Here is an 11,812-nt window from a genome sequence, read left to right on the forward strand (position 1 = left end):
GCTTTCACATGGTTTGACTATCCCACACTCTAGTTACTGGCAAGCAGAACATCACTGCAGCCACGTACCAAGTCTGGATAAATGACATACCACATAATTACAGCAGTCACAAGGAACAATTTAGGGCAGTTTCCATCTTGTGGCTAGAGGGTTTCAAAACTCTGAGCACATGGATGGTAAGGTATTCCGTCTTAGTTATGATGAACATGTGATTAATAGTCACATGTCTCTGGCTGATTTCGCACTAGAGCTGCCTCGATGTTGTGCCGCCGTTTGCCCCGATACTATTGGTCAATTTCGTACCCGAAGCCGCGGGGCTGCTTTTGACCCACGGCTTCGTCCGATTTCCTCCGCAGTTTCGTAATCCTCAAAAAACAGGATCACAAAACTGCGGGGGAAATCGGGCGAAGCCGCGAGTAAAAATGCAGCCCTGCAGCTTCGGGTGTGAAATTGACCAATAGTATCAGGGCAAACGGTGCGCAACATCGAGGCAGCTCTAGCATGAAATCAGCCTCTGTGTATTTCAGGCTTTGGCTTCATTTGTTAGCTGCCATGGTGGCCCTTGTGAGGGCAGAATGGTGGGATATAAATTTTGTAAAATAAATAAATAAACTTTAATAGAAGAGAATTGCCCAAAATACGTCACATGTGTGTGTGTGTGTGTAAAGTACTGTTGAGTTGTGGATGGCTAATGGCAACCCCAACAAGTTGTTTTTAAGGCAAGTGAGAAGCAGAGGTAATTTGCCACTGCCTTCCTCTGCAGAGCCAGTTTGGTGTAGGGCTGAGACCAGGATTTTTTTTACTTTGGGGGGCATTTAAATAAGTCAGGGGCACCCCCCCACACACACACACCCAGGCTGTGTCAGAAGTGACAAAAGAGTAAACTTTTTTTTTTAAGCGACGAGAGAGACAGGGCAGAGCGATGGGTCATCACAGCATGGCCACAGTGCATGCATGCAAAAAAAAAAAGCAATGAAAGAGAGAGAGGCAAGGGTACTGGTAGGCAGTGTGTTCTATTATTGTTGTTGTTGTTATTAAAAGGCTGGAGGGAAATTTAAAAGCCAGGGGTGATTTGAGAGAGGCAATTAGAAATGAGAAACTGGGGGGGGGGGGGAAATAATACAACACCCAAAGTGATTGCAAAGGTGATTTCCCTTTCACTGCAACTACTTTGCTCAGCACTGAGTCGACAACTGAAAGCAACAAGCATGCACACACAGACACATGGAGAGGAGTAGTCGTGCACGGTGCATGCCCAAGATCACACTGAATGAATGAATGAATGAATGGGAATGTTCAGAATCACCTTTGCTAAATCAGACTGTGGAGACCAGCAGTTTGTCACCAGCCAGAGACCCCCAGGGAAGCTCATGATCAGGGCTGGAGTAGGGAGTAGATTTGTCCTATGGCATGCCTCACCCGCAGCCAGCCAGGGGTACACTGCCTGTAGGCAGGGCAGGGTAATGGCTCGGTGCAGTTGTGGCATGCACGAAAAATAAACCAGCTGGATGGGAAGTCGGGAGGTCTGGGTGGTAAGTCAGGGGGCACGGCCCTGAGATGCCGCACTGTAGCTACAGGCCTGGTTTGGTGTAGTAAGAGCAGTGGACTCTAATCTGGAGAACTGGGTTCGATTCCCCACTCCTCTACATGCAGCTGCTGGGTGACCTTGGGTCAGTCACAATTCTCTCAGAGTTGTTCCCTCAAGAGCAGTTCTCTCAGAGCTCTCAGCCCCACCTACCTCACAGGGAGTCTGTTGTGGGGAGAGGAAGGGAAGGAGATTGTAACCTGCTCTGAGCCTCCGAATGAAGGGGAGGGTATAAATCCAACTCCTCCTCCTTGGTGGTCTCCCTTCCAAGTAGCCACCCTGCTTAACTTCCGAGATCTGATGCAACTGGGCTATACCATTATCACCTTCCCTCACTATGTCACATATTGGTATTGAACGCAAGAAAAGTGAATGGGAGAACTGGCTCATTTCAGGTTATTGCCCGGAAGCCTGGAAGAACCGGATCTCTACAAGAGGAGGAGAGGGAGGAGAGCTGTATGGCTTTGCCTCACAGCATATAAGGGGGAAACATTTCAGCCATGCTATCCAGAAGGCAAACAAAACAGGACATGAGAAGAAAACATAGTGGTTTTACTAACGTGCTGGTGAGCGGAAGATGCCTCCCCAGTGACCATCCCACCAGTGTACATAGATAATTATAGAGACAACTTTTTTTAAGAGGCTTGTTATATACTGTGGTAAGTTTAATTCCCTTTATTTCTTGTCTAGAAGACCACATTCAAAACAACAAGCCCTTGAACCACAATGTGGTCAAGAGACCATCCATGATCCCAAGGATGGTCACAGCCCTATAATATTAATTAGAAAAGGTTACAGTACATTGTCCTGAAAAGACTCTCCAGTTGGTGGGTTGTGAAAGCTGGTGGTAAAAGACAGTAAATTGCTCAGAACAGCATTTTTGAGATATGGGGTTGACATGCTAGACATTGTGATAAGTGTTATTTCAGATGTTAAGTAGAGAAAAGGACATTGGATCAGGTCAGACTAGCTGAAGACCCTCACACACACCCTACCCAGTCCCAGCAAGTAACTAGGAGGGGACCCATATGTTAGTAAGAACTGGCCCATTCTGGCTAATGGCAGTGTCGTCACTGAAGACAAACAACACAATTCCTCCTTCCCTGAAGCCCATGCCATATAGTGACTCTAGGAGCTGGCTTACAAAAGGAAGAAGAAGAAGAAGAAGAGAAGAGATTGGATTTATACCCCGCCCTTCACTTGGAGTCTCAGAGCGGCTTACAAACTCCTTTCCCTTCCCCTCCCCACAACAGACACCCTGTGAGGTGGGTGGGGCTGAGAGAACTCTGACACAAACTGCTCTTTTTCAAGGACAGCTGTGCCAGAGCTTGTGACTGACCCAAGGTCACATCAGCAGGTGCAAGTGGAGGAGTGAGGAATCAAACCCGGTTCTCCCGGATTAGAGTCCGCACACTTAACCACTACACCAAACTGGCTCTCTTTGGGGATGCGACTCTCACTAATTTCATGGCAAAGTCTTGAGAAGACCCACGGAAGTTGTCCTACTCCTGTGAAAACTCAGATTTTGCACTAAGACTTCAGCTGGCATCCCTTACAGATAAAATTAAGGCTTTGTCTTGAGGTTAACAAAATGTAGCTCCTGTGATAGTTTCTTGTTTGCGAAGAATGAACCCTACTTAGACTTTTTTTTAAAAGTATATCATTGGATAGAGGAAGAAGAGTTGCATGACTATTCCCCATAGCAACTCCCAAAGGGTATCATACTGCAGCAAGACTAGCCCTGTCTATTATGTGAGAACTGACCCATAATGGTGACACTTCATGTGAGTGTCTAGAAGAAGAGATTGGATTTATACCCCACCCTTCACTACCCAAGGGTGTCTCAGAGCGGCTTACAAACTCCTTCCCCTTCCCCTCACCACAACAGACACCCTGTGAGGTAGGTGGGGCTGAGAGAGCTCTTGACAGAAGCTGCTCTTTTTCAAGAACAGCTGTTATCAGAACTACAGCTTGCCCAAGGTCATCCAGCCAGGTGCAAGTGGAGGAATGGGGAATCAAACCCAGTTCTCCCGGGTTAGAGTCTGCGCACTTAACTACTACACCAAACTGGCTCACCACAAGGACCAAATTTCCATGAACTACCACAAGTGCTTTGAAGCCACTCATGGTGGGTTTCTCCATCAGGTCATTTGCTGTTTTGCTGCCCAAGCCCAGCTATCTTTGTTTCCTGCCACGAAGAACAGTAAATGGATGATGGGCATGACTATGGATATCTAAGCCATTTTGCTACATTCTAGTAGCTGGAACATAGTCTGGAGCGAATGAGTCAAGACAGCAATTTAAAATTAGAGCCAACCCCCTGCCTCCATAGACCACAGGACTCAGTCACCTTTCCTTGTAATGGTTTTCCGCCAGCACCACTGGAATTGAATACAAGAGGCTGTAGCTGTCATGATAGAAGATGCTGAAATTGGTTCCCAATTAATATTTACATTTCCAGTTCCCTTATTTGCTAATTTAACCACAAATATTGACAAGAATTCAAAAGGTCTGCCCTCCCCCAGTAAGCACTGGACCATGACGTATCATACACCCCCATATTCAGGGGTCTCTGCCCTGTACAAAGAGACCAATGCTGCTTCCTGGTCCAAAGCCTGGTTTTTGTGCTACCTGTTTCAAAGTGGGGTGCCCCCAGGACAAAAGCACATTCAGAAACTGGAGGGAAGCTGTACTCCAAGATAATCTTTGGGCCACTCCTAACCACACATCCCTAGGCCCACAGACTTTCTCTTACATTAGGTCATGTACAGTGCATGGGTCCACTTGGAGGGCTTAGTCCCCTGCAGGGGTCTTGTTGTAGAAAAAGAGCTGCCGGAGCTCATTAGCATAACTCATTAGCATAACTTATTTGCATATGCCACGCCCCCTGACATCACCGGAAGTGACAGAAGGCCACACCCCCTGACATCACCGGAAGTGTGCCAGAAGGCCCGGCTACTTACCCTCCTGCTTCATCCTCATTCCCAAACGGAATGAGGATCAAAGCAGAGGGCGGGGTAAAGAAGGGGGCGGGGCTTCACCACGTGACCGCCCCGCCCCCTAGAGGTTCTCTTCCGGAGCTCCGTACCTGAGAGCTCCCCCCCGACTAGAGCCCTGGTCCCCTGAATATGGAAGTGTATGATACGTCATAGGTTCAAAACTTATTTTGGGATGCAGACGGCATGCAGTCATTTGGATTCCTTATCCAAGTCTTCCCAATATAAGCTTCCCGGAAGCAAGCAACCCAAATAGAAGCTCTGGTGCCGAAATCAGTGTTTGGACTGGGCACCAGGACTTAGTCTCTTGTAGGGGGACAGCAGGGGGACAGTCTCTGGAGTCTGGGGATGTGTGTTTAGGGGTGGTCCAAAGATTATTTTTGGGTATGGCTCCCCCAAGTTTCTGAATGTGGATTTATCCTGGGGGCACCCAACTTTGGAGCAGTTAGTACAAGAACTGGGCTTTGGACCTGGGGGAAAAAAGGTCTACTTGGAGGGCAATGCCCCCTGAATTTAGGAGTGTATGACATGAGGTGGTCCAAAGCTTATTTTGTGGTGCAGAACTTTTAAAGTCTCCTCCATGTTTGAGGCTGGATTCATAAGTAAGGAGCTAGGAAGTGAGAATAAGGAACTGGGTGGAAAGATGCAGTGACATGTGGAGAGAGAGGCATCACGAGTATGACATGGATGGAGGGATAACAGGAGGGAAAGGAGAGCTGGATTGTGTCACATGTATTAATATCAACTCATGGTGGTGATGCATTATGCCTGTCACTTAGAAGCTGCTCTTAAGGCCTATGGTTGACGACAGCAATGGTTTGCCATCAAGCCTGGCCTTCCTGTCCCCCCCCCCCGGGGAAAGGATATATACTGTTTAAATGGCTTCTGATTAGTTTTGATTATTACTGTTTTATTGTTTTAAATTTTTAATCTGAATATATGTATTTATTGAAATGTAATTATTAAATGTTGTTAACCATCCTGAGCCCTGTGTAGGGGAGGGTGGTCTACAGATCAGATCAGATCAGATCAATCAATAAATAACTGCTCTATGTTCTGGGATCTGTTAGTCCAGTGGTGGAATGCTCATTGACCATTCATGTCCACTCCACCAGTTCAAGAAGAGAGGGGTTGTGAATCTGTCTTAACCAGGGCTCTTTTTGTAGAAAAAGCCCAGCAGGAACTCATTAGCATAATAGGCCACACCCAACAGCAGAAACTCATTAGCATATTAGGCCACACCCCTGACAGCACAGCTCATTAGCACATTAAGCCACACACCCCATGTTACCAGAAGTGTGGTTATCCAGCCACACCCACCTTTTGCTTGTTATTCTGTTTACCTTGTTTGTTGTCAAAACCCAGGGCTCTTCTGTAGCAGGAACTCCTTTGCATGTTAGGCCACACACCCCTAATGTAGCCAATCCTAATGAGTTTCTGCTGTTGGGTGTGGCCTATTATGCAAATGAGTTCCTGCTGGGCATGGCCAACTTGGGAGCCAGCCGGAACTCCGTTCCTGTGCGTTCCTGCCCAAAAATAGCCCTGGTCTTAACTATACTCCAAGCAATTGCGCAATTCTGCTTAGAGACTGTTTTTGGAAAGGGAGGGAAGGAGAGCCATATAAGGCCACCATGAGCTCCTTGGAGGGTGAGTGGGATAACAGTGCACGAGAGAGCTAGACAGAGATCTCAGAGGATGTTGGAAAACACAGATGCAGCAGTTGAGGTGTCCAGGGTGTCCAGACACAGGATAATTAGATGACCATAAGCCACAGCATATAAAATTAAATAAAAACTTGGCACCAAAGCAAAATGATTTAACTTGCTGTGTGAACATGGCCCAAGAGAGATGGAAGCTTTCCTGTGCTTTCCCTGTTGTCTCTCAAGCTGGCAATATGGCGCAGGGGTAAATGGGACTTCCACATGGTGGGGTTCTCTGTGTTTTCCTTATTCCAGTTCCTATAATGGCCATTTCCCCCCTGCTACTAGGGGAGGGCTTTTTCTACCTTTGAAAACTGGTAATTAACACACGGGTATACTGAGACATCAGTTGTGTGTGTAATTGACATACTGATGTATTGATACCTCAATTGTGTATGTAAAGTACCTCAAGTCTCACCACAATTTATGGTGACCCTGAAGGGTTTTCAAGGCAAGAGACTAAAAGAGGTGATTTGCTATTGCCTTCCTCTGCAGAGCAATCCTGGAATTCCTTGGTGGTCTCCCATCCACATACTAACCAGAGCTGACCCTGCTTAGCTTCCAGGTGAGGTCAGTGTGTAAACTCTGTACCCTGTTTTCCCGAAAATAAGACCTACCCCCAAAATAAGCCCTAGCAGGATTTCTATGCATTTGTGGTATAAGCCCTAGTGTGTCTTCTTGAGGGAAAAATAAATATAAGACAGTGTCTTATTTTCGGGGAAACACGGTGGGGGTGGCCACTGCAGAGACTGGGGCAGGGAAAACAGCACTGATATGGTTGGGACTGGAAGTATCTGGATGTTTCTCTTCACACAGCAACCTCCTCAGCTTTGCTGCAATCTCTTCCAAAACACTAAAGCAAAACAAGGCAGAGTTAGGAATAGTAGCAGAAAAGATGGGGGAAGCCCAGGTGGTACATGAAAGCACCCACCATGATGTTATGAGGAAGTGGGAAATAAACCTGCTTCCCAAACTGCATTCATGCTGGGGCAGACAAGCAAGGGACCAATATACCTCATGGCCTCATAGAGGGATAGAAGGAATCTTCTCCTAAGCATCCGTCACTCAACAGACGCTCGCTTTATTCCAGTATGTTAAAAGGGGGGAGTTAGCAGTTATTTCCATAGGTGGAAATGACATCTCTTTCTAGAAGGAACCCTGCTGCATAGGTTTGGTTATGGAGACACTTGTGGTAATAACCACAGCCTCATCACCCACAGGGCTCCTCTTTCACTTCCTCTCGTCCCAGTGGGAGTGCTCTTCTAGAAGCAACTCTTATGTTTTCTTGGGTTTGAAAGGGTTCTGATATGTATCTTCAACATGAAGACTTCTTACCTCCGGTACCTTCCTGAGCCCTTGGAAGCCTGAAGGCCTTGCGGTGCTCATTTCTCAGAGCAATGGAAATATATTCCACATTCACTAAGGATGGAAAACCACAGAAAAAAAATCACAGGAACATCTAACCTAACCATCACTGGGAAAGGAACTGGGCGGGGCTACGCAAAGGCCTTCGCAGCTTGTGATTGGTCTGTCAGTTGCTGGATAATACCCCCTTTTTTGTCATCTCTGGCAGACAGCAAAATTTATGGAACCAAAAAAGGGAACAAACCCAACCCCAAAATTGAATTAGGTACCACAGAGGCTGAGCAGGAACAATGTTAAAAATGAATTAAACAAAACAAATCAATTTATTGCACAGTGTGCTTAAAATACAAATTAAAAGCATAGGCATTGAATATAGCCTCTAGATAGAAACCGCCAGACTAAGTAGTCCTCAGTGTACACTGAAGAAGGCTGACTGGGCCAAAACACTCCTGTTTATTGTGACTGTGGTCTTATTTGTATTGTACAACAAAGCACAAAGTGTGTGGCTGTAGGGTGTAACTATAATGAGCACAGTGATCTGTGGGCAGGGCTCTTTTTGTAGAAAAAGCCCAGCAGGAACTCATTAGCATAATAGGCCACACCCAACAGCAGAAACTCATTAGCATATTAGGCCACAACTCTGACAGCACAGCTCATTAGCACATTAGGCCGCACCCCCATGTTACCAGAAGTGTGGTCATCCAGCCACACCCACCTTTTGCTTCTTATTCTGTTTACCTTGTTTGCTGTCAAAACCCAGGGCCTTTTTTTGTAGCAGGAACTCCTTTGCATGTTAGGCCACACACCCCTAATGTAACCAATCCTAATGAGTTTCTGCTGTTGGGTGTGGCCTATTATGCTAATGAGTTCCTGCTGGGCGTGGCCAGCTCGGGAGCCAGCCAGAACTCCGTTCCTGTGCGTTCCTGCCTAAAAATAGCCCTGTCTGTGGGAATATCAAAAGCGCAGCTTATGGAATACTCTTAATGCACACACATTCACCAAATCCCCAAATTTCTCTTGTGTAAAATGATATATACAGTACAGCCATATGTAACAGTCAATCAGAGAGAACCCATAAGAATATAATTACTGCAGTTCAAATTCTTCTGAGGGAATAAATAAGTAGCAGAATCCATTCACTTGTCCTTTTATGAGCCTATTTTAGATAAGGTGAAACAGCTTCCTTCTTCACAAAGAATAAATCTTGTTCCAGCTGAGAGATAACTCTTTCCAAATGAAAAGAATTCTTCAAGAAGAATAAATCTTTTTCCGACGGGATCCTGGTTCTGCTCCATCTTGAATAACTCTTCATCAGAAATATTTCAGTCTTTCTCATCCAAATAAAGTTAGTCAACAAGTTTCCAAGATTGCAATTGACCAGTCACCCAACCCATGGACAGCAAAATTTATCAAGGTCACAGTACAAGACTGGTGAATAGTATCCAGCTTTGTGGGTCCACGAGGAGACTAATGCGAACAGCATTACATTTCCCACTCCTTAAAACAAGAACATACACAACAAACTGTGGTTTCTGTGTGTCTCTGTTAGATCGCGCTAACAAAGGACTCGTAGAGTGATTCAGCAAGTGATTCAGCTTTATTTAGAAGTAACGAACAAGCACTAACTCAGTAAGAAACCAGAACAGAAAACAGTGGGAGCTTATGCTCCTTTTAAACATAACCGGGCTAATGTAGCCACGCCTATTTACAAATAACAACCAATGAGATTGCTAGAATAAAGACCAATGGGAGTCTTTCCCTCCTAGGGAATGGTATCGTTCTGATTGGTCGCTGTTACGAAGCGACCAATAGGAAGTTCGCTCAGAGGAGCCCTGGTCTGGCTCGAAGCTTAACATGGGAGTCCTATGAGGTGATTCATGTAATCATTTCAATACATTACAATTCCTCCCCCCTAAGTTAAGCCATCATCCCAATTGTTTTATTATTTACAAACATGCAATCAACCTTTGTACATCAGTTATTCCAACAGTATTTACACTCATAGTCCTTCAGATAAGTCGGCATTTGCCGCGAACGCTGGGACCTGCGGAGCGGTGCAGGCTCCACGGGCAGACAAGGTTGTGGGTCAGAGTGGGGTTCACTACAGCCTGGATCAGGCACAGACTCGACTGGGATTTCAGCCCCGCACACAGGGTTCTGCCCTGACTCGGGGACAGTACCGGGCCTTTCGGTACTCACCGCCTGCTCTGGGGGTGTCCACTCGACATCAGGGGATTCAGCCGTCGGAGAGTCAGCGCTGTCCCTAGCCCAACGTCTCCTTAACTGATCTATGTGGCGCCGCCATATTCGACCGTCAGCTAACTGCACCACATACATTCGAGTACCCACAGAGTCGGATATAACCCCAGGAAGCCACAAGTGCCCGTTTGCATAATTTCGTGCGAAAACCTTGTCCCCTTTTTCAAACATGCGCACCTTCGGTTGCGCAGTGGTACGCTCGGACTGATCTTCTGATAGGTCTGGGTGCATACGGTTCAAACGGGTCGTGAGTCTCCGCCCCATTAACAATTCGGCCGGACTACGGCCTGTAGCACTACAGGGGGTGGTGTGCTGCAGCAAAAGAAAGGAGCCCAGCCTCTGGCTCCAGTCCCCTTCGTCCATTTTACCCAGGGCCTCTTTGGCCGTCCTGACCATCCGTTCGGCTTGGCCATTAGATGCCGGATGGAAAGGGGCCGAAGTCATTTGGCGTATGCCATTACTCGTGAGGAAGAGCCTAAATTCCTCAGACACAAATTGAGGCCCGTTGTCACTGACGATGACGTCAGGCAACCCGTGGGTGGCAAAAAGTCGGCGGAGCGCATGGATCACAGCAAGTGATGTGGTCGATTTCATATGCACGACCTCCAGCCATTTGGACATAGCGTCCACCACAATTAGGAACATTTGCCCTTGGAGAGGGCCAGCAAAATCTATATGCAATCTGGCCCAGGGTTTACCAGATGACTCCCAGCCTTGGGGTGTAGCTTGTGGGGGATCGGGTCTGACTTGCTGGCATTTGGGACACCCTCGTACCCATTCTTCGATCTCTTTGTCCAGCCCCGGCCACCAGACATACCCTCTGGCCAACGCTTTGGTGTGTACCATACCGGGGTGACCCTCGTGCAGCGACTCTAACACTCTCGTCCTGAGTTTGTCAGGAACCACCACCCTGTTCCCCCATAATACACAGCCCTTAGAAATGGATAGTTCATTTTGACGGCTTTTGTAAGGGCCGAACTCCGGTTCAACGCTTCCAACCGGCCACCCCCTCCAAACCCAGTTTAATACTCGGGACAGCACGCTATCCTTGGCCGTGTGTGCTGCAATGTCCCTGGATGATACCGGGGGTCGAGGAAGCTCCTCAATTGCCAAGACCTCACAGGCGGGGGCAGGGTCTGCGCCAATGTCCGGCACCGGGCACCGGCTGAGGGCATCCGCATGCCCAATCGCTTTCCCAGGCCGGTGCTCTAAGTCAAAATCATAAGCCTGCAAAAATATCGCCCATCTAAGCATGCGTGGGGACATGATGTTTGGCAATTGCTTATCGGGCGCAAAAATCCCCAGTAGCGGCTTGTGGTCAGTGACCAGCAAAAATCGTCTGCCAAAAATAAAATCATGGAACTTTTTGACAGCCGCTACCAACGCCAGACCCTCCTTGTCTATCTGGGCATAGTTCCGCTCTGCCGCAGATAGTGATCTAGAATAAAAAGCGATAGGCGCTTCGCTCCCATCAGGCATCAGATGGCTTAAAACTGCGCCTACTCCAAACGGTGAAGCGTCAGCAGCTAACACCAGGAGCTTGTGTTCATCATAATGCGTGAGTACGGCATTAGATGTCAGCAGCTCCTTGACTCCCACAAAAGCCTTTTCCTCGGCCTGCCCCCACTTCCATTTTGCCTCCTTGTGCAAAAGCGCGTGCAAAGGGGCCGCCACTGATGCCTTATGCGGTAAAAACGCATGATAAAAATTCAGGAGTCCTAAAAAGGATTGGAGCTCCTTCTTACTCACCGGCCTGGGGGCGTTTTGGATTGCAGATACCTTCTCATCCGTGGGGTGGACTCCCTCTGCGTCAATGCGAAACCCCAGGAAGTCCACACTTTCCACCCCGAGCGTGCATTTTGAGCGCTTAACTCTGAGGCCGGCATTTTGAAAACGCCTGAGGACCT

The 11,812-nt window shown here is 47.5% G+C and overlaps 1 protein-coding gene across 1 annotated transcript; it reads right to left on the reverse strand.

The window, feature by feature from the left end:
- Positions 1-10,118: 10,118 nt before the first annotated feature.
- LOC107118920 (uncharacterized protein K02A2.6-like) lies at positions 10,119-10,832 on the reverse strand (the record flags this gene model as incomplete). The annotated part of the gene is made up of 1 exon (XM_015421323.1): positions 10,119-10,832. A coding segment is annotated over one exon (714 nt), but the record flags the coding sequence as incomplete, so codon positions are not given.
- Between the last annotated feature and the right edge of the window lie 980 nt (positions 10,833-11,812).

This window comes from Gekko japonicus, unplaced genomic scaffold, assembly GCF_001447785.1.
Source record: "Gekko japonicus isolate JY-2015 unplaced genomic scaffold, Gekko_japonicus_V1.1 scaffold443, whole genome shotgun sequence".
NCBI classification, from domain to species: Eukaryota; Metazoa; Chordata; class Lepidosauria; order Squamata; family Gekkonidae; genus Gekko; species Gekko japonicus.